The sequence below is a fragment of the Pseudophryne corroboree genome, chromosome 6 (assembly GCF_028390025.1).
Source record: "Pseudophryne corroboree isolate aPseCor3 chromosome 6, aPseCor3.hap2, whole genome shotgun sequence".
Classification (NCBI taxonomy): Eukaryota; Metazoa; Chordata; class Amphibia; order Anura; family Myobatrachidae; genus Pseudophryne; species Pseudophryne corroboree.
In genome coordinates this window covers 529,307,107-529,325,915 of record NC_086449.1, presented here as the reverse complement: position 1 = coordinate 529,325,915, position 18,809 = coordinate 529,307,107, and the positions used below count along the sequence as shown (strand labels likewise).

At 45.5% G+C, this 18,809-nt stretch overlaps 1 protein-coding gene across 5 annotated transcripts in view; it reads left to right on the top strand.

The window, feature by feature from the left end:
• SRGAP1 (SLIT-ROBO Rho GTPase activating protein 1) overlaps positions 1 to 18,809 on the top strand; it is a 291,433-nt gene that overhangs the window by 111,233 nt on the left and 161,391 nt on the right. For all 5 annotated transcript variants that reach the window (XM_063927572.1, XM_063927574.1, XM_063927573.1 and 2 more), the window contains exon 2: positions 12,389 to 12,584. In XM_063927572.1, coding sequence (XP_063783642.1) covers positions 12,389 to 12,584 — 196 coding nt within the window. The remainder of the gene's footprint in view (positions 1 to 12,388; positions 12,585 to 18,809) is intronic.

Below are 18,809 nucleotides of genomic sequence, written 5' to 3'. Positions count from 1 at the left end.
CACCCTAGAGGACGGGCAGGGCAGGGCGCGGGTCCGTGAGGGGCACAAGCGTGTGCGGTGAAGGGGTATGGCCATGCAAATAGGGGGCGTGGCCACGTGCACGTAATGCAAGTGGGCAGTTCAGTCCACAGACGGGGGCGTGGGCGACCGGCGCCGTCACTGTTGGGGGCGTGCCCAGCACCTACGGAGGTGCTTGGCTTCCCCCAAGCTAGCTGACAGCGTGAACGGATCTTTACACGCTGAGAGGGCAGAAAGCGGGTGGCTGTTTTAGCAGGGCGCCGCAGAAAGGGCAGGGCAGGTTTTGCCCTTAAAAAATCGGGCAGGGTGCGGCGCCCTACTAAAACAGCCTAGAGTGAACACTAGGTGTTCCTCAGTCTGCTTGGATGTCACTGGCTCAGATGGTGAGTGAACGGAGAACTGGGTCAGGGGGCAAGCTTGTTTTCTACATTTTTTTGAAAGAAAGTGTTTTTTGTTTTTTTTGTTTGTTTTTTAAGCAGGTTTACTTGTTGTTTAATAAAAATATTGGTGTGGATATGAATTTGATTATTTTATTGAAATTACCTTAAATATTGGTCTTTAAGAACATGTGTGATGGCATCACAGGTCTCTAGTGGGTGTGGATCATTGGGTCGAAAGTCACTAAGTCGACACCTAAAAAAAAAAAGTCAACATGGACTAAAGGTCGACATAGAAAATTGTTGCCAGAATTTTTTTGTCTTATTTTGGTGTAGTTGACTCTAACATCAACAGGAAACCCAATTAGTGCACTGCGTCCTCTCGCATGGCTCGCTTCGGGCAATAGGCTGCGCTCGGCACAGGTTACTATTCCCAGCCGTAGTCCAAGTGGATCATAAGATATGAAAAACCTTTTCCTGTCGTGTCGACCATGGAACCATGTTGACCAATAGTGGTCAAACTATTGACTGTCGACTTAAGTGTGGTCAACCTAACAACCTCATATCGTCTCTGGTATGATCAATCCCAAGGCTTGCAGTGATATTTCAGTGCTGTTTTTGAGATCAGCCCATGCTCTTCCTGTAACCAAAAACCTCAAAGTGGAAACCAATCTCTGGCCTCAGCGATGGGAGTTCTTAACAAGATGTCTTGGTTTTTCTGTCATCGGATATATTCTCCTGTGTCTCCTGTAATAATGTCATATGGGACAGTCCCTGCGATTCAGGATTCTCTTTCTCCGGTTTATTGCTTGCGGGTTTGTCACCATAGTGACTGACAGCAATGGAAGCTTTTCTATTGTAGGGAGTCAGTAGGACAAGTGTATCGTACAGCAGCAAGTTGATCCGACTTTAACAAGACGTAAGACTATACTGGTAAATGGCTGCTGATGTAAATCCTTTTCCTGTACTCACAGTTCAGCACATTGTTTACATTCTCATTCAGTTAGCGGGCTACTATAGGGGTAATCTGTGCAGTGTTTCCATCTGATCATTGGAACAGATAAATAGTGAGGATTGGATGGAACAAGTGTATAGTGTTTACACTTGATATTGGATGTTTTTTTTTACACGGAATCTAAAGTGAGCACCTGGTGACTCTGCATATGTCTTCCAGGTTAAAACAATAGCTGTAACAATAACCGCCTCTTACATTTTATTTCTTCTATGACCAAACCAAATTACTTGGACGTAAAAGAGAGAAATAGGTAGTTTGATTTAGAAATGTGTGCAAATGCATTCACAGATGTGTTTTCAATCACTGTGCAATTGAAAAAATATGCTAATGACTCAGACGCCACCTTGAGCTTAGAGATGCCCACTGCTGGCATCTCACATCTGTCACTTACTTACAAAAGCTAAAACACTGGACGCAGATAGGTGGTTCTCCTAAACTCTAAGGGCGGGATTTACTAAAGGGAAAATGCGGTAAAACCCCCGTTTTACCGCATTTTCATATGTACTAACTCCCGAAACCGCCGCGTTTTCGCCTCATAGGGTATCGCCATCTTTTTATAGCGATACCCTATAGAAGCCTATGGGATTCTTACCGCCCACGCCGCATCCCCGCCGCTCACGACGACCCCCCCGGCATACCTGAGCTGCTGCTGGTGCGGCCCCCCTCCTCCTTCTCCCCCGCATCACAGCCTTGTCTCCTTCCGGCTGCAGGGGGGAGGAGGAGGAGTCCGGGGACTCCCTGCACACGTCATCTCCCGCGTCTGGGATGTGACGGAGACCCCCGCAGACCCCGGCAGACATCATCGCGGGGGGCCTCCTATACCGCATTGCGATACTAATCGCATATGTTAGTACATATGCGATTAGTATCGCTGCGGTAGGCGGCGATGGCTTATAGTAAATCCCGCCCTAACTGCGAACAAATTTGCAGTGACTGATTTTGGCACATCCAGAAAACTGTCCCAATTGGTGACTTCTCAAATTATATAATTTACAGAAGAGTGTATTCTATCACTTGTAGTTACCTTTTATCTAGAAAAGAAATCTGTCAGTCCGGCTTGACAAGTAATTTAGATTACACGGCTTCAGCGAAATCATAATTTTTAAATATTCACTTCTTCAGATGATCTTAGTTGTAAATAAACTTACATTATTGTTTCTGCATCACATGGACTTGGTCAATATTTAATTGTAGCATAGACTTTATAATGCTATCTTGGCCATGTGTGTTATTTAGAAGTGCATAATGGGTTTAGAGATTATCCTCTAGGTTTTTACTGTGTTTTCTGGAGTTTTAAAGAAAAACAAATAAAGGATTTGGCTGCGACTCATTTACCAGGAAAACGTAGCGGTCTGTGCAGTCATTCACTTATTTCTTGGCCAGTCTTTTACTTGACTTTTTCATCATTTTCTTAACATAGTCTTTGGGCAAAAGTCATTACTGAGTTTTTTCTAAACTTGGCTAGTTTTACTGATCACTTTGTGCTTGGTTTGAATTTCTTAATGCTTCTTGTGTTTTGGCTGCTTTATTATTCCCAGAAGCGCCAGCCATAACACAGCTTTTCAAAACATCTACACACCAAAGTATTCTCTTTTACGGATAAAAAAAACCTCTTTAGGGTTGTATTCATTTTGACTTACCCCTGTGCAGATTGTTGTTTATTTATTTTCAATAACAAAAAGAATAAAGAAATTGGGGAATGGGTACAGAAAAAAAGAATAGTGAAGGGAGTACCAGAGTTATGCATCAGAGCATCCACATAAACAAAGTTGTTGTTTTTTTATTGAGCAACAGGAATTACATTAGATAAGAATACATGGCAACCATTTAAGATGGTGGTGCTTGTTGTGGTGTGCAATGGAAATCTGGTTCAGTAAGGCTAAATTAAAGTGGTATCCATGGACCTTGGGGGTCGAGTCAGGTCCTTCACCATCCATAACATACTCATGCCAACTTTATCATAGGGGAGGCGGCCGAGGTAGAGTTTGAAAGAGCATACTTTCAGGATCCCAGCCTCCGTAATACCGACAGCCGCAAGAACACAGACGACGGGATCCCGACAGTCAGGATCCCAAAGGTAAGTATTCATGGCCGCCTTAGGTTTAGGCTGCAGGAGGGGGTGGGATTAGTTTTAGGCACCACCGGGGGAATGTTAGGGTTAGGCACTAAGGGGGGAGGTTTAGGTTTAGGCACCAATAGGGGAGGTTAGGGTTAGGCTGTGCACAGTGAGGGTTAGGGCGTAGGGGAGATAGGTTATGGTACCTAACGCACCTCTCCCGTGATCGGGATACTTACCGCCAGCTTTTCATACTGAATCATATGAAAGGCCCAAAGTCTTCATCTCTAAAGCATATTTAATCTGCACTGTGAATTTATGGAAGGGTTTCTCCACCACTATGAAACTTTTACTACAAGTAGATAAATAAATGACTGATAGGCTGCCCGGTGCCTAGTCAACATTTTCTTCAGATTCTAGCTATTATCTTCTATCTGCTAGAAGGTGCTAGATAAAGGAGAAGTAGAATCTGGTTGCTATGGGCAACATATCGACTTCTAAAAAAAAATTCCACATTAGTAAATATACCCCTAACTGTGTGGATTTTGTATGTTGTGCCTATCAATGTTGTACACAATGGAGCGATTTTTTTTCTCTCTTTTTGCCACTGTTCATTCATATAAGTTGCACTGCGCATGTCCTGAGATGGCCCTGCGACAGTTGTCACAGTGAGGATTTAAATGCAAAATAATTGACAGTAAGGAACCATTTGTGGGAGGTAACAGTGGCGTGGCAACTCAATTGCAGGCGTGCTGCGGCTGTTCCTGGGTATGTGTCACTGCTTGTGACTGCGATCCCGTACACCGTTACAATTGCTCTGGCATCATACTGCCAGCGGCCATGCTTCACGACCATAAGGTTACTAAGAATTTCAGTGTGTAACCGGGTTGGGTTCGGGTGACCGGAGGTCAGGAAAGAGATGCTGGGATCCCGGCTGTTAGAAGGCCAAAGGGGGGGCAGAGCGCAACATAGTCCCTTGCGGGCTCGCTGCGCTCACCTTGCAGTGAGCTTGGTGACTTGCGGCGCTTGCCACAGGTTCTATTCCCACTCTATGGGTGTTGTGGACACCCACAAGAGGGAATAGTCCCTGTTGGTCGGCATGCCGACCGGCGGGCTATTCAGGCTTTTGGATCTCGGCGTCTGTATTGTGACTGGCGGACTCCTGACCGCCGGTCACATAACCGCATCCCGTGTAACCAGTGTGTCCCCGATGGTTGCGCCTTTGTATGCAAGGTTCAGAGATGCCGTCAGTAGACATCTCTATGCTAATCCTGGCAGCTGTGACATGTCCATACTTTTTGTACAAGTTTGCAGCTGTGGTGGCATTAGCGTACATCTCTGAGTCAGGCCTTATGTCAGGAAGTCGTCTGAGAGAGCTCAGAGTCCCTGCCAGCGCACTGTACAGTGTTGCATGGTGGAGAGTGTGTCTGGTGCTGGATCAGTCAGAGAAAGGACCTATTCTAGGTAAAATGGGTAGGAATGCATCTTTATATATGGAATATGTATTTTTTTAAACATGCAGTTTTGCTGCATTGTGCAGGATTCATTTAATTCCATACAGCCCTGCTGAATTCATGACCACTGCATTGAGTACATAAGCACATTTCATGTGTTTGAGTTGCTGAACAGGACACCTCCATTCATTAGCATGAATCCACTTCTTTCCATGTGCTTTGCACAGAGCAGTTGCAGAGCCTTTGGCCGTGCCTTTATCATCTCTTGCACACATCATATTGGAAATGACTGTATCAGTACATTAGATAACAAGCCCCAACTACATGATTGGCAGTTGCCGCATTACCAGGTGCATGTTAAGGGCCCCATACACTAGAATGATATGTCGGAGGCTATTTCCCTTGAACTCACCTGGGAGCTTCCCGGGAGTGGTTCCATACGATTCCATACGTTTTGGTACATTTTGCATGCAATATATCGTATGCGATCCCAGCCATGCCTGCGGGAACCGACATATCACGAGGGCAGCACTAACGATCTAGGGAGCCGATCCAACCCTCACAGGAACAAGCATCGGATCGGAAACACCTCCAAAATGCCCGATTTCACCCGATATATCGGCCCAAATGCCCGAAATTGGCTGGAATCGGGCATTATCTTTCTAGTGTATGGGGCCCTTAACAGTTTACAGCATCAGATTTGATTTTACTTTTATTCTTGAAGAAAATGTTAAAAAGACTTTAAAAGCCATTTAAGAAATAAGACTATGGGGTATATGCAATTGCGGTCGAATTCCCGAAATTGTCGAATTTCGGGTCATTTTCGACCAAAAAAAAAAATCGCCTATGCAATTCAGTGCTTTCCGACCAAAAAACGGACTTTCAAAATTCGACTTTTTGAAATTCGAATTTTTGCAAATTCGACTTTTCTGCAATGATACAAGTGCTGCAATTCGACCAAAGCATATTCAATTCAAGTTTGGAAATTCGACAGCAGTGCTTTTAGACAGCAAATTCGTCATTTTCAATCCGCCACACTTTGGAGGGTGAAAACAAATAAAAAAAATTTAAACATGTTTTTTTTTGTGTTTTTTTTTTGGGGGAATAGCAGATCTATTTATATTAGAAGGGATTAGGTACTTTTTTTTTTTTTTTTTGGAGGCACAAATATTATTTATATATTTTTTAAAATATTTTTTTTTTTTTTTTTTTTTTTTATGCTGGAACGGTGAAATCATAAAAAAAAATGGCGTGGGGTCCCCCCTCCAAAGCATAACCAGCCTCGGGCTCTTCGAGCTGGTCCTGGTTCTAAAAATGCGGGGGGGAAATTGACAGGGGATCCCCCGTATTTTTAAAACCAGCACCGGGCTCTGCGCCTGGTGCTGGTGCCAAAAATACGGGGGACAAAAAGCGTAGGGGTCCCCCGTATTTTTAACACCAGCATCGGGCTCCACTAGCTGGACAGATAATGCCACAGCCGGGGGTCACTTTTATGCCGTGCCCTGCGGCCGTGGCATTAAATATCCAACTAGTCACCCCTGGCCGGGGTACCCTGGGGGAGTGGGGACCCCTTCAATCAAGGGGTCCCCCCCCCCCAGCCACCCAAGGGCCAGCGGTGAAGCCCGAGGCTGTCCCCCCCCATCCAATGGGCTGCGGATGGGGGGGCTGATAGCCTTTTGTGATCATGAAAAGAATATTGTTTTTTCCAGCAGTACTACAAGTCCCAGCAAGCCTCCCCCGCAAGCTGGTACTTGGAGAACCACAAGTACCAGCATGCGGGAGAAAAACGGGCCCGCTGGTACCTGTAGTACTACTGGAAAAAAAATACCCAAATAAAAACAGGACACACACACCGTGAATGTAAAACTTTATTTCATACGTCGACACACACATACTTACCTATGTTCACACGCCGACATCGGTCCTCTTCTCCATGTAGAATCCAGGGGTACCTGAAAATAAAAGATCAATATACTCACCTCAACCAGGCTCCAGAGATAAATCCACGTACTTGGAGAAAAAAAAAACCGAACACCCGCTCCATGCCGGACTGAAAGGGGTCCCATGCTGACACATGGGACCCCTATCCCCGAATGCAGAGAGACCTGTCAGTGACAGCTGTCACAGAAAGGTCTCTATAGCCAATCAGGAAGCGCAACTTCGTTGCGCTCATCTGATTGGCTCTGTGCGTCTGAGCAGACAGCGCATCGCACAGCCCAGTCCATTATATTCAATGGTGGGAACTTAGCGGCTAGCGGTGAGGTCACCCGCCGGTCAGCGGCTGACCGGCGGGTGACCCCCCCGCTAGCCGCTAAGTTCCCACCATTGAAAGTAATGGAGCGGCTTTGCGATGCGCTGTCACATCACAGACAGCGCACAGCCAATCAGATGAGCGCCACGGAAGTAGCGCTTCCTGATTGGCTGAAGGGACTTCAGTGACAGGAGTCACGTGATGTCCCGGCATTCGGGAGAAAGGGGTTGGCGAATTGAGTCGGAAAAAAAAACGGCGAAAAATTGCCGCGATTCGCCGTGAATTGCATATACCCCATTGTATTTTGCAGTGTATTTACATAACATGGACAACATTCAATAACCTAGTAGAAAATATTACAATGAAAAATCTCAGCAACCCACTGAGCTGTTCATTAAGTTCACAGCATGTATCCTTTTGTGACTTATAAGGGAAACAGTTATTTTTTTAGATCTATATTAAGGGAAGCACTTACTGGATCCTTGCTTTCTATCTGCAGAGCATTGGAGATGTCATAGCTAACAGAGACAGGTTTTTCTTTTAAATTATCAGTATCAAATGTTACACAAAAGTGCTATCTTTTGTAAGGTGTTCCATATGCCTCCAAAATGATTGCAACTGTAATAAACCTTCCTGCAGTTTGAAACTTTGGGGCAGGGCCGTAAAGAACTGCCACTGAAGGTGTGCGGCCTAATTGTGGTGGTGTGGTCCTACCCCTGAACGCAATAAATTGGAAAAACCAATATACTATGCTACACAAAGCCAGGGCAACATGGGGTGAGTCGTTAAGACTGTAACACACCACCTATACCGGTTGGGAACGGCCTGTTTTGGAATATAACCAAAACTGTTATTAAATTTACAGTTAATAATGGACATGTGTACATTGTACCTTCTTATAAGAGCCCAAGGGGGTATCCAATTACCTGCGATATCGCCCTATCCAATTAGGTCCCGTGAAAAACACCTGTTTTTCATACGGAAATACACAGGTCCCGCGAAAAGCCGTGGACATATGTATTTTCGTGGCACTTAGCGTGGATTATGCTCAGGTGCGCCAAGCATAATCACTGATAAGTGCCTGTATCGAGGGGGGGGGGGGGGGGGGGGAGGGAGGTGTGTGCCAGATTGGGACTAATTGGCAAGCCCTTGACTTTCCAGTTACAGTGTGACTATTACCCCTTTCACATCGCACAAATAACCCGGTATCGACACGGCATATTGCCGTGTCGAAACGGGTCAGTGTGCGATGTGAAAGCGCCTTTGCCGAATTAGCGGGTCGCCTGACCCGGTAATTCAACCCGGTTAAAAAGAAGAGTTATTACCGGGTTGAATACCGGGTCAGGTGCAGTGTGAATGGGAGCCGTTCCGATGCGACACGGCTCCCGTTCACAGCATAGGGAGAGGCGGCGCAGGAGATGAGCTCATCTCCCTCCACCCCTGCTGCTGCTGTGCCCCCCGCTGCTATGGCAACTGACCCGGTATATTGCCGGGTCGGAAAGCCAGCAGAGGAGAGCAAATGCCGGATTCCACCCGGTAAGGACACGTTTCTCTTACTGGGTAGGATCCGGCATTTGCGATCTGAAAACAGCATATGTATCCCAGCCCTTTGACAATTTTAGCGTGGCCTAATAGCAAAACTGTGGTAGGATATGCTGGGTAGTTGAGTTACACAGCAGCTGAATGGACATGTATTGAATACTCCTGACGTACATTTTAGGTCACACATAAACATATTTATGTGCTTGGTTGTCTTATTTCTCATATGATCTTATAGGCACAAATCCCCCTTACTTCCACTTTGTTCCTCTTTTAATATGATGATCATTACCACTATGTTTATGTGAATGCACTGTCATTTGCAGGAAGCATGTCCATCTGTGTACAAAGTTTGTGTCCTAATATTTTTTTCTTTCTTATGAATGGAAGTGAGTAGATGGAGGGCATTCTTGGTGTGTGCAGTTTACACTTTCACTTTTGCATTCCCTGTTTAATGGGGGACCACAAATCCTGTTTAAGCTCTCCAAAGGTAGCAGAGATTGGGTTACAGCCTAGACATTCTGTGGCACATGGTGCAAATGACACAGAAACTTACAGCTGTAACAGTATAGTAATATGCTAGAGCAGTGGTTTCCAAACAGTCCTGGTTTTAAGTATATCCATGCTTAAGCACAGTACCTTTTTAATTGGTACTTCAGTAAGTTTGATTATACCATCTTTGCATAAGTGGGGATATTATACTTGCCTACTCACCCGAAATGGCCGGGAGTGTCCTGAAAATCGGGTGGGGTTCCCGGCCTCCGGGAAGAGTGGGCAATTCTAATTGTAAACCGCAACGGAATATGCTGCGCTATATATGAAACTGTTACTAAATAAATGTCTCTTGTCCGGACGCCGTTTCTCCCCGCAGTCACCTGCACTTTCCTCAGCACCCCCACACCTCCCCCCCGCTGCGCAGCCAGAATGTTGGCATGTAAGGGGAATAGCCCTAAAACATGGACTGTTGGAGTGCCTTGAGGACTGCATTTGGGAACCACTGTGCTAAAGACAGCACCAATGTTTTCCAAAGCTGGGTACACACTAGATGATTGTGTGTGTACCCAGCGGTATTGTGTGTGTCTGGTCCCAGTGGGCTGGTTGCATCGGCAAGTGCATACACACTTGCCAATGCAGCGAGTGACGCGGGTGCAACATGGCCCTCGCTGGCGATATCGGACATGCATGGAGGAGAGATGTCATGCAGGAGCGCACATTGTCAGCAACATAGTGCATACATACTGGACAATATCGTAAATTATATATCTGTCTCGATCATATCGTCCACTTTATCGTCTAGTGTAATTTTCAGGACATTAATGAGGCTGGGTGAAATAAGTGTAAAGGCCCGTATTCACGGGCAGATGTAGGGAGAGGTGTGCTGAGCGAACCCCGCTCAGCACACATCTCTCCCCCGCTCAGCACAGCGCAATGTGTGCCTCGTTGGGGGGTGGGTGGGGGGGTGGGGGGTGGGGGTCGAGCGGGTGAAGTGAGCGACCTGCTAGATTGGCCTGTCTAGCACCAGCGATATCGATGCGCGTGGCTGCGCATCGCTATCGCTGTGGGGGGTACACACGGAGTGATCACTGCTTAAAATCTAAGCAATCTAGTCAGATTGCTTAGATTTTAAGCAGCGAACGCTCCGTGAGTACCCCCCTTAAGTACATAAAATATATTATGCCAGTATCCAGGAAGTGAGACATTGCAGACTGTGGGCCTAATTCAGACCTGATCGCAGCAGCAGCATTTTTCTCTAATTGGCAAAACCATGTGCACTGCAGTGAGCGCAGATATAACATGTGCAGAGAGAGTTAGATTTGGGTGGGGTGTGTTCAAACTGAAATTTAGATTGCAGTGTAAAAATGAAGCAGCCAGTATTTACCCTGCACAGAAACAATATAACCCACCCAAATCTAACTCTCTGCAAATATTATATCTGCCCCCTGCAGTGCACATGGTTTTGCCCATTGTAGAAAGAGTTTGCTGCTGCGATCAGGTCTGAATTAGGCCCTGTATCCGCAGTCCCATTTAAAGCTGTGCAAGCTGCTTTTCTAGGGAGATATACCTATACCAGAGGTTCCCAAACTGTGTGCCGTGGCTCCCTGGGGTGCCTGGGGACACTTGCAGGGGTGCCCTGGGTTGGTGGGCCAGGACCAATTCAAATTATTCATGGTCAATATAATAGGCAAAACCAGAACTGGTGGCTGCCAGTCATAACCTATGTGGCCAAACAGAAGCAAATCCTGTCCCTCACCACACAGCTGACCCTAAGGATGACCTATAAACGCAATCTACTTAATGTAATATTTCTTTCTAAATGTCTCAATAAGAAATATTTGGCCTAGGGGCGCCGTGAAAAAAATTCAGATATTCTAGGGCGCCGTGATTGAAAAAAGTTTGGAAACCACTGACCTATACCATAATGTGGACATTTGAGGCCGATATATTTTTTTTGTTTTTACTAAATGAAATACTTTTATTTACTAATACTTGTTTTTTTAATTGTTAACATTAGATATGGTGTATACACATGTTCTTTATCAGGCAGTATGATTAAGAATATGAATAGAACATACTAGAAACATTGCTTTTACATTTTCAGTTGATTAATTAAACATCTGGGACAAACTAATGGAAACTGTAAGAAGAAAATATTATTTATTATTCCCTAACAATAAATGCAATTTCCTTGTCTCTGCTTATGTATGTGTACTTTACAGACATAATAGTGTGGCAGCATTGTTTAAACCTGAGTGTGGACAAGAGACAACTGTAGCATGTGGTCTTTACGTATATAGTGTCTGCTCTGCTTGGCGTTTGCATATAATCTAGTTGATTTGGGAAAGATGTCTGAGCTTCCATGTTGCTGCTGAACTGCTTATTTAGAGATCCAAGCACTACATACAAATTACCACATGCCACCATGTCTGTGCCAGTTGGCATGTTAAATTGTCTAAGACAGAATTTGAAAAGAATGTTGTTGGTTTCTTTCCAAGCACCACAGTTATCAGATGTGATCTCTTTAAAACACCTTTATTATGTCCTGACAGATAAAACTTGCTTTTTCTTGCACAGGATGACAAAATCTATTCACACTATTACAGTTTACTCCTAGTTATCTGCATATGTGCAGATGTTTGCGATTTGTTTAAGCTCTAAAGCACATAGATGTATAATTAGATGTTTAGCTGTGTACCTGGCACCTCCATATGATGGGGCCATCCACTCTGAATAATATTTTTGTTTACAATTAATAATCTTCTGCCTCTTGTACCTATGCTCATATTTATCTTCACTTCGCTTCTTCACAGCAAGATATGGCTTTCCATTTATCCCAGAAGTGCAGGTCTACTACCCGTGGACTTATTACGTATGATACACAGTTGTACGTGCAATTAAAGGGTACCAGTTACCTACGCAGTGTAGAGACTGCCTATCCCTTCACTAGGGACTAGTGCTTCATGCATTAGACTAGTTCTCAGTGAAGCCTTCTCATGAATATTGAGTCGGTTTGTAAATTGCAGCTCCTGTAATGTGTAGGTTACATGAACATTTAAATTTAGCTGCCAGTTAACTGCCACAATGTGTAACTCATTGTTTTTCCCTCATTTTGTTTATTTGCGGCATTGTAGTGAATTTGGCATTTTGGTTCAAGGCTTTTATATTTGTTTTCTTTTGCAGAGATTAGAGCTCAACTAGTGGAACAACAAAAATGCTTGGAGCAACAGACTGAGATGAGAGTTCAGCTCCTTCAAGACCTGCAGGACTTCTTCCGCAAGAAAGCAGAAATCGAGACTGAGTATTCCCGGAATCTGGAAAAATTAGCAGAGAGGTTTATGGCCAAGACCAGAAGCACAAAAGATCACCAGCAGTACAAGTGAGAGATGTCTCTATCTGTCTATTATCTGGGGTTGTAACAAGTCACAACTTACTCATTCAAATGATTATATGTCATTTCTTTTGTGATATATATATATATATATATATATATAATTCTCCTGTAGCTGCAACCTATATTTATTTATTATGTTGCACAGAAGAATGGTGACTGTACACCAGATCTAAGGTTTATTTAACCAGGCATAACAACAAGTAGTATAAGGATACAAGGATAAACGGGTATGTTCACTGTATGGTACTGCTTATAGCGCAAGGGTATTGCTGGGCAATAAGATGACCTAAAACCTGGTGGTTAGTGGCACAGTAACTTATGTAAGCGGTGATGGTACAGGGTACTTGCAGTGGCCATAGGTTTCTCAAGGCTTTCTTGTCTACAGGAGTCTGAGAACACGTCCATACAGCTAGAGCGGTGGGGAGGACAGACGCGCTAGCAGGGGGCGTATGCGCAGCAGAGCATGTTAGAGTTCAGGCCTCCTACTGAGCCACGGCAGGTTCTAGAGACTGCAGGCTCATGTTACCTTGCAGTGAAATTGATGCAGGCAACGCTGAGTGCTTCTCACTGAACAAGAATAATGCAAACAGCAGTTAATACAGAATTATTACTTTGATACATGCCCAGCAACTCCAACTCGTAGTGTCACTGTTTCATTAGCTTGTTGTGGAAATAAATGAAGTACACAGGATAACTGATATTTATGTTAGAGCTCCAGTCCTGATAGTTGCTGATGGCACTATGGATTCATAGTGCAACCCTGCAGCTGTTTTGACATGTAGAGGTTTGCAGAGCAGTACTGGGATCTGCCTGAGCATAACAGCATGTACTGCTGACAACTCCAGGGTGCGGGGATAATGAGCGCTGTGCTGAAGTTATTTGAAGCGCTAGAGGCTTTGTACTTGTCAACAGATTGTCAGTGGCCAGCTGGTGACCAAAGTATGACTTACATTTGTAAATACTACACATCCTTGGAGAAACAGCTGAATTAAAAGTTCCATACTTGAATTACTTTCATTCTTACCTTATGTTATCTAAATCTCTTTATTCATGGCCTTCATATCATAGCTGTTCTGCGTTTCTCTGACCTACAGTATCATTGACACCCATGTCCTTAGAAAATTGCAGTACTAATCTTGCTAGTGCACTGACCATTTTAATGTATGGACTCACTAAAGTATCTCCACTGAAAATTGGATCAGTGATGACAGGATATTATATCTCTAGATTTTGTTTTCAGCTGTGTAAAGATTTATAAAACTTAAAGGTATTCTTTAATGTAATGTACACATACATACAGCACACATCTCTCTGATTAGGTGGGTGAATTCTTAAGTCATCTTGCAGATAGATTATAGCCAGAAAATCAGTTCTCTATAAGCAATTCTATTTATAATGCACTTCTGGTGAGATCCTGTGAGACCGCAGCTTCTCCCCAACTACCTAGACTGCATTATTCCTGTTCATACCTCTGAGACTGACAGACCAGTAATAGTATATTCTTGGTATTTTATTTTATTTTGATCTTGGGAGTCCCATTAGGTTATTTATTCCTACTTTTTTGATTTTTAGGGTCTGTTTACTCTATTTACTGGGTTAAATCCCATTTCTCTGACGTCCTAGTGGATGCTGGGAACTCCGTAAGGACCATGGGGATAGCGGCTCCGCAGGAGACTGGGCACATCTAAAGAAAGCTTTAGGACTAGCTGGTGTGCACTGGCTCCTCCCCCTATGACCCTCCTCCAAGCCTCAGTTAGATTTCTGTGCCCGACGAGAAGGGTGCACACTAGGGGCTCTCCTGAGCTCTTTGTGAAAGTTTTAGTTTAGGTTTATTATTTTCAGTGAGACCTGCTGGCAACAGGCTCACTGCATCGTGGGACTAAGGGGAGAAGAAACGGACTCACCTGAGTGCAGAGTGGATCGGGTTTTTTAGGCTACTGGACATTAGCTCCAGAGGGACGATCACAGGTTCAGCCTGGATGGGTCACCGGAGCCGCGCCGCCGTCCCCCTTACAGAGCCAGAAGAGCGAAGAGGTCCGGTGAAATCGGCGGCAGAAGACGATCCTGTCTTCAGATAAGGTAGCGCACAGCACCGCAGCTGTGCGCCATTGCTCTCAGCACACTTCACACTCCGGTCACTGAGGGTGCAGGGCGCTGGGGGGGCAGCGCCCTGAGACGCAATAAATCGATAAAACCTTATATGGCTAAAATAAATGCATCACATATAACTCCTGGGCTATATGGATGCATTTAACCCCTGCCTAAACATATAAAAAAAACGGATGATAAGGACGCCGAGAAAGGGGCGGAGCCTATCTCCTCAGCACACTGGCGCCATTTTCCCTCACAGCTCAGTTGGAGGGAAGCTCCCTGGCTCTCCCCTGCAGTCACTACACTACAGAAAGGGGTTAAAAAAGAGAGGGGGGCACAAATTAGGCGCAGTATAAACAATACAGCAGCTATAAAGGGAAAAACACTTATATAAGGTTATCCCTGTATATATATAGCGCTCTGGTGTGTGCTGGCAAACTCTCCCTCTGTCTCCCCAAAGGGCTAGTGGGGTCCTGTCCTCTATCAGAGCATTCCCTGTGTGTGTGCTGTGTGTCGGTACTTTTGTGTCGACATGTATGAGGAGAAAAATTATGTGGAGACGGAGTAGAGTGTCTGTAATAGTGTTGTCACCCCCTAGGGGGTCGACACCTGAGTGGATGTACTGTTGAAATTGCGTGACAGTGTCAGCTTTGTATAAAAGACAGTGGTTGACATGAGACAGCCGGCTACTCAGCTTGTGCCTGTCCAGACGTCTCATACAGGGGCTCTAAAGCGCCCGTTACCTCAGATACAGACGCCGACACGGATACTGGCTCCTGTGTCGACGGTGAAGAGACCACCGTGATTTCCAATAGGGCCACACATTGCATGATTGAGGCAATGGTAAATGTTTACACTTTTCTGATAATATGAATACCACCAAAAAAGGGGTATTATGTTTGGTGAGGAAAAACTTCCTATAGTTTTCCTGACTCTGAAAAATAAAATGAGGTGTGTGATGATGCGTGGGTTTTCCTCCGATAACAATTGATAATTCTAAAAAGTTATTGGCAGTATACCTTTTCCCGCCAGAGGTTAGGGTGCGTTGGGAAACACCCCCTACAGGGGATAAGGCGCTCACACGATTGTAAGAACAAGGGCTCTACCCTCTCTTGAGATGGCCGCCCTTAAGGATCCTGCTGATAAAAAGCAGGAGGGTATCCTAAAATGTATTTACACACATACTGGTGTTATACTGCGACCAGCAATCGCCTCAGCCTGGATGTGCAGTGCTGGGTGGCGTGGTCGGATTCCCTGACTGGAAATATTGATATCCTAGATACAGTATATTATTGCCTATAGAGCAATTAAAAGATGCTTTTCTATATATGCATGATGCACAGCGGAATATTTGCCGACTGGCATCAAGTATAAGTGTTTTGTATTCTAGTAAAGTGGTCAGGGATTCCAAACGGCATTTGGAAGTATTGCCTTAAAAAAGGGGATGTACCCTAGGTCGCCTCTCAAAATAAGACGCCGTATTATCAGGCGCAGTCCTGGTTGGCAAGCGGACAAAAGGGTTCCTCTTTTCTGCTCGTGACAGAGGGAGAGGAAAATGGCTGCAGAGATCAGCCAGTTCCCAGGAACAGAAACCCTTTTCCACCGCTGCCAAGCCCTCAGTATGACGCTAGGGCTTTACAAGTTCAGGCACGGTGGGGGCCCGTTCTCAGTGAATTTCAGTGCGCAGTGGGCTCACTCGCAAGTAGACCCCTGGATCCTTCAGGTAATATTTCAGGGGTACAAATTGGAATTCGAGACGTATTCCCCTCGCCGTTTCCAAAAGTCTGTTTTACCGACGTCTCCCGCTGACAGGGAGGCAGTTTTGGAAGCCATTCACAAGCTGTATTCCCAGCAGGTGATAATAAAGGTACCCCTCCTGCAACAGGGAACGGGGTATTATTCCACACTATTGTGGTACCGAAGCCAGACGGCTCGGTGAGACCGATTTTAAAATCTAAAATCTTTGAACACTTACATACAGAGGTTCAAATTCAAAATTGAGTCACTCAGAGCAGTGATTGCAAACCTGGAAGAAGGGGACTACATGATGTCTCGGGACATCAAGGATGCTTACCTTCATGTCAAAATTTACCCTTCTCACCAAAGGTATCTCAGGTTATGGTACAGAACTGTCACTATCAGTTCAGACGCTGCCGTAGGGATGGTCCACGGCACCCCGGGTCTTTACTGAAGTAATGACCGAAATGATGATATTCCTTCGAAGGAAGGGAATTTTAGTTATCCTTTACTTGGACGATTCCCTGATAAGGGTAAGATCCAGAGAACAGTTGGAGGTCGGTGTAGCACTATCTCAGGTAGTGTTGCGGCAGCACGAGTGGATTCTCAATATTCCAAAATCGCAGCTGGTTCCGACGACTTGTCTTCTGTTCCTAGGGATGATCCTGGACACAGTCCAGAAAGAAGGTGTTTCTCCCGGAGGAGAAAGCCAGGGAGTTATCCGAGCTAGTCAGGAACCTCCTAAAACCGAACCAAGTCTCAGTGCATCAATGCACAAGGGTTCTGGGTAAAAATGGTGGCTTCCTACGAAGCAATCCCATTCGGCAGATTCCACACAAGAACTTTCCAGTGGAACCTACTGGACAAATGGTCCGGGTCGCATCTTCAGATGCATCAGCGGATAACCCTGTCACCAAGGACAAGGGTGTCCCTCCTGTGGTGGTTGCAGAGTGCTCATCTTCTAGAGGGCCGCAGATTCGGCATTCAGGACTGGGTCCTGGTGACCACGGATGCCAGCCTGCGAGGCTGGGGAGCAGTCACACAGGGAAGGAATATCCAGGGCTTATGGTCAAGCCTGGAGACAAAAATATCCTGGAACTAAGGGCCATTTACAATGCCCTAAGTCAAGAAAAGCCTCTGCTTCAGGGTCAACCGGTATTGATCCAGTCGGACAACATCACGGCTGTCGCCCACGTAAACAGACAGGGCGGCACAAGAAGCAGGAGGGCAATGGCAGAAGCTGCAAGGATTCTCTGCTGGGCGGAAAATCATGTGATAGCACTGTCAGCAGTGTTCATTCAGGGAGTGGACAACTGGGAAGCAGACTTCCTCAGCATGACCTCCACCCGGGGGAGTGGGGACTTCACCCAGAAGTCTTCCAACTGATTGTAAACCGTTGGGAAAAACCAAAGGTGGACATGATGGCGTCCCGTCTTAACAAGAAACTGGACAGATATTGCGCAAGGTCAAGGGACCCTCAGGCAATAGCGGTGGACGCTCTGGTGACACCGTGGGTGTACCAGTCAGTGTATGTGTTCCCTCCTCTGCCTCTCATACCAAAAGTACTGAGAATCATAAGAAGGAGAGGAGTAAGAACGATACTCGTGGTTCCGGATTGGCCAAGAAGGACTTGGTACCCGGAACTTCAAGAGATGCTCACGGAAGACCCGTGGCCTCTACCTCTAAGAAAGGACCTGCTCCAGCAGGGGCCTTGTCTGTTCCAAGACTTACCGCGGCTGCGTTTGACGGCATGGCGGTTGAACGCCGGATCCTGAAGGAAAAAGGCATTCCAGATGAAGTCATCCCTACCCTGGTCAAAGCCAGGAAGGATGTAACCGCAAAACATTATCACCGCATTTGGCGTAAATATGTTGCGTGGTGTGAGGCCAAGAAGGCCCCTACAGAGGAATTTCAACTAGGTCGTTTCCTCCATTTCCTGCAGACAGGACTGTCTATGGGCCTAAAATTAGGGTCCATTAAGGTTCAAATTTCGGCCCTGTCGATTTTCTTCCAGAAAGAACTGGCTTCAGTACCTGAAGTTCAGACATTTGTAAAAGGGGTACTGCATATACAACCTCCTTTTGTGCCTCCAGTGGCACCTTGGGATCTCAATGTTGTTTTGAGGTTCCTTAAGTCACATTGGTTTGAACCACTCACCACTATGGACTTAAAATATCTCACATGGAAGGTGACGATGCGGTTAGCCCTGGTTTCAACCAGGCGTGTGTCAGAATTGGCGGCTTTTATCATATAAAAGCCCTTACTTAATGTTTCATTCTGACAGGGCAGAATTGAGGACTCGTCCTCAATTTCTCCCTAAGGTGGTTTCTGCTTTTCACATGAACCAACCTATTGTGGTGCCTGCGGCTACTAGGGACTTGG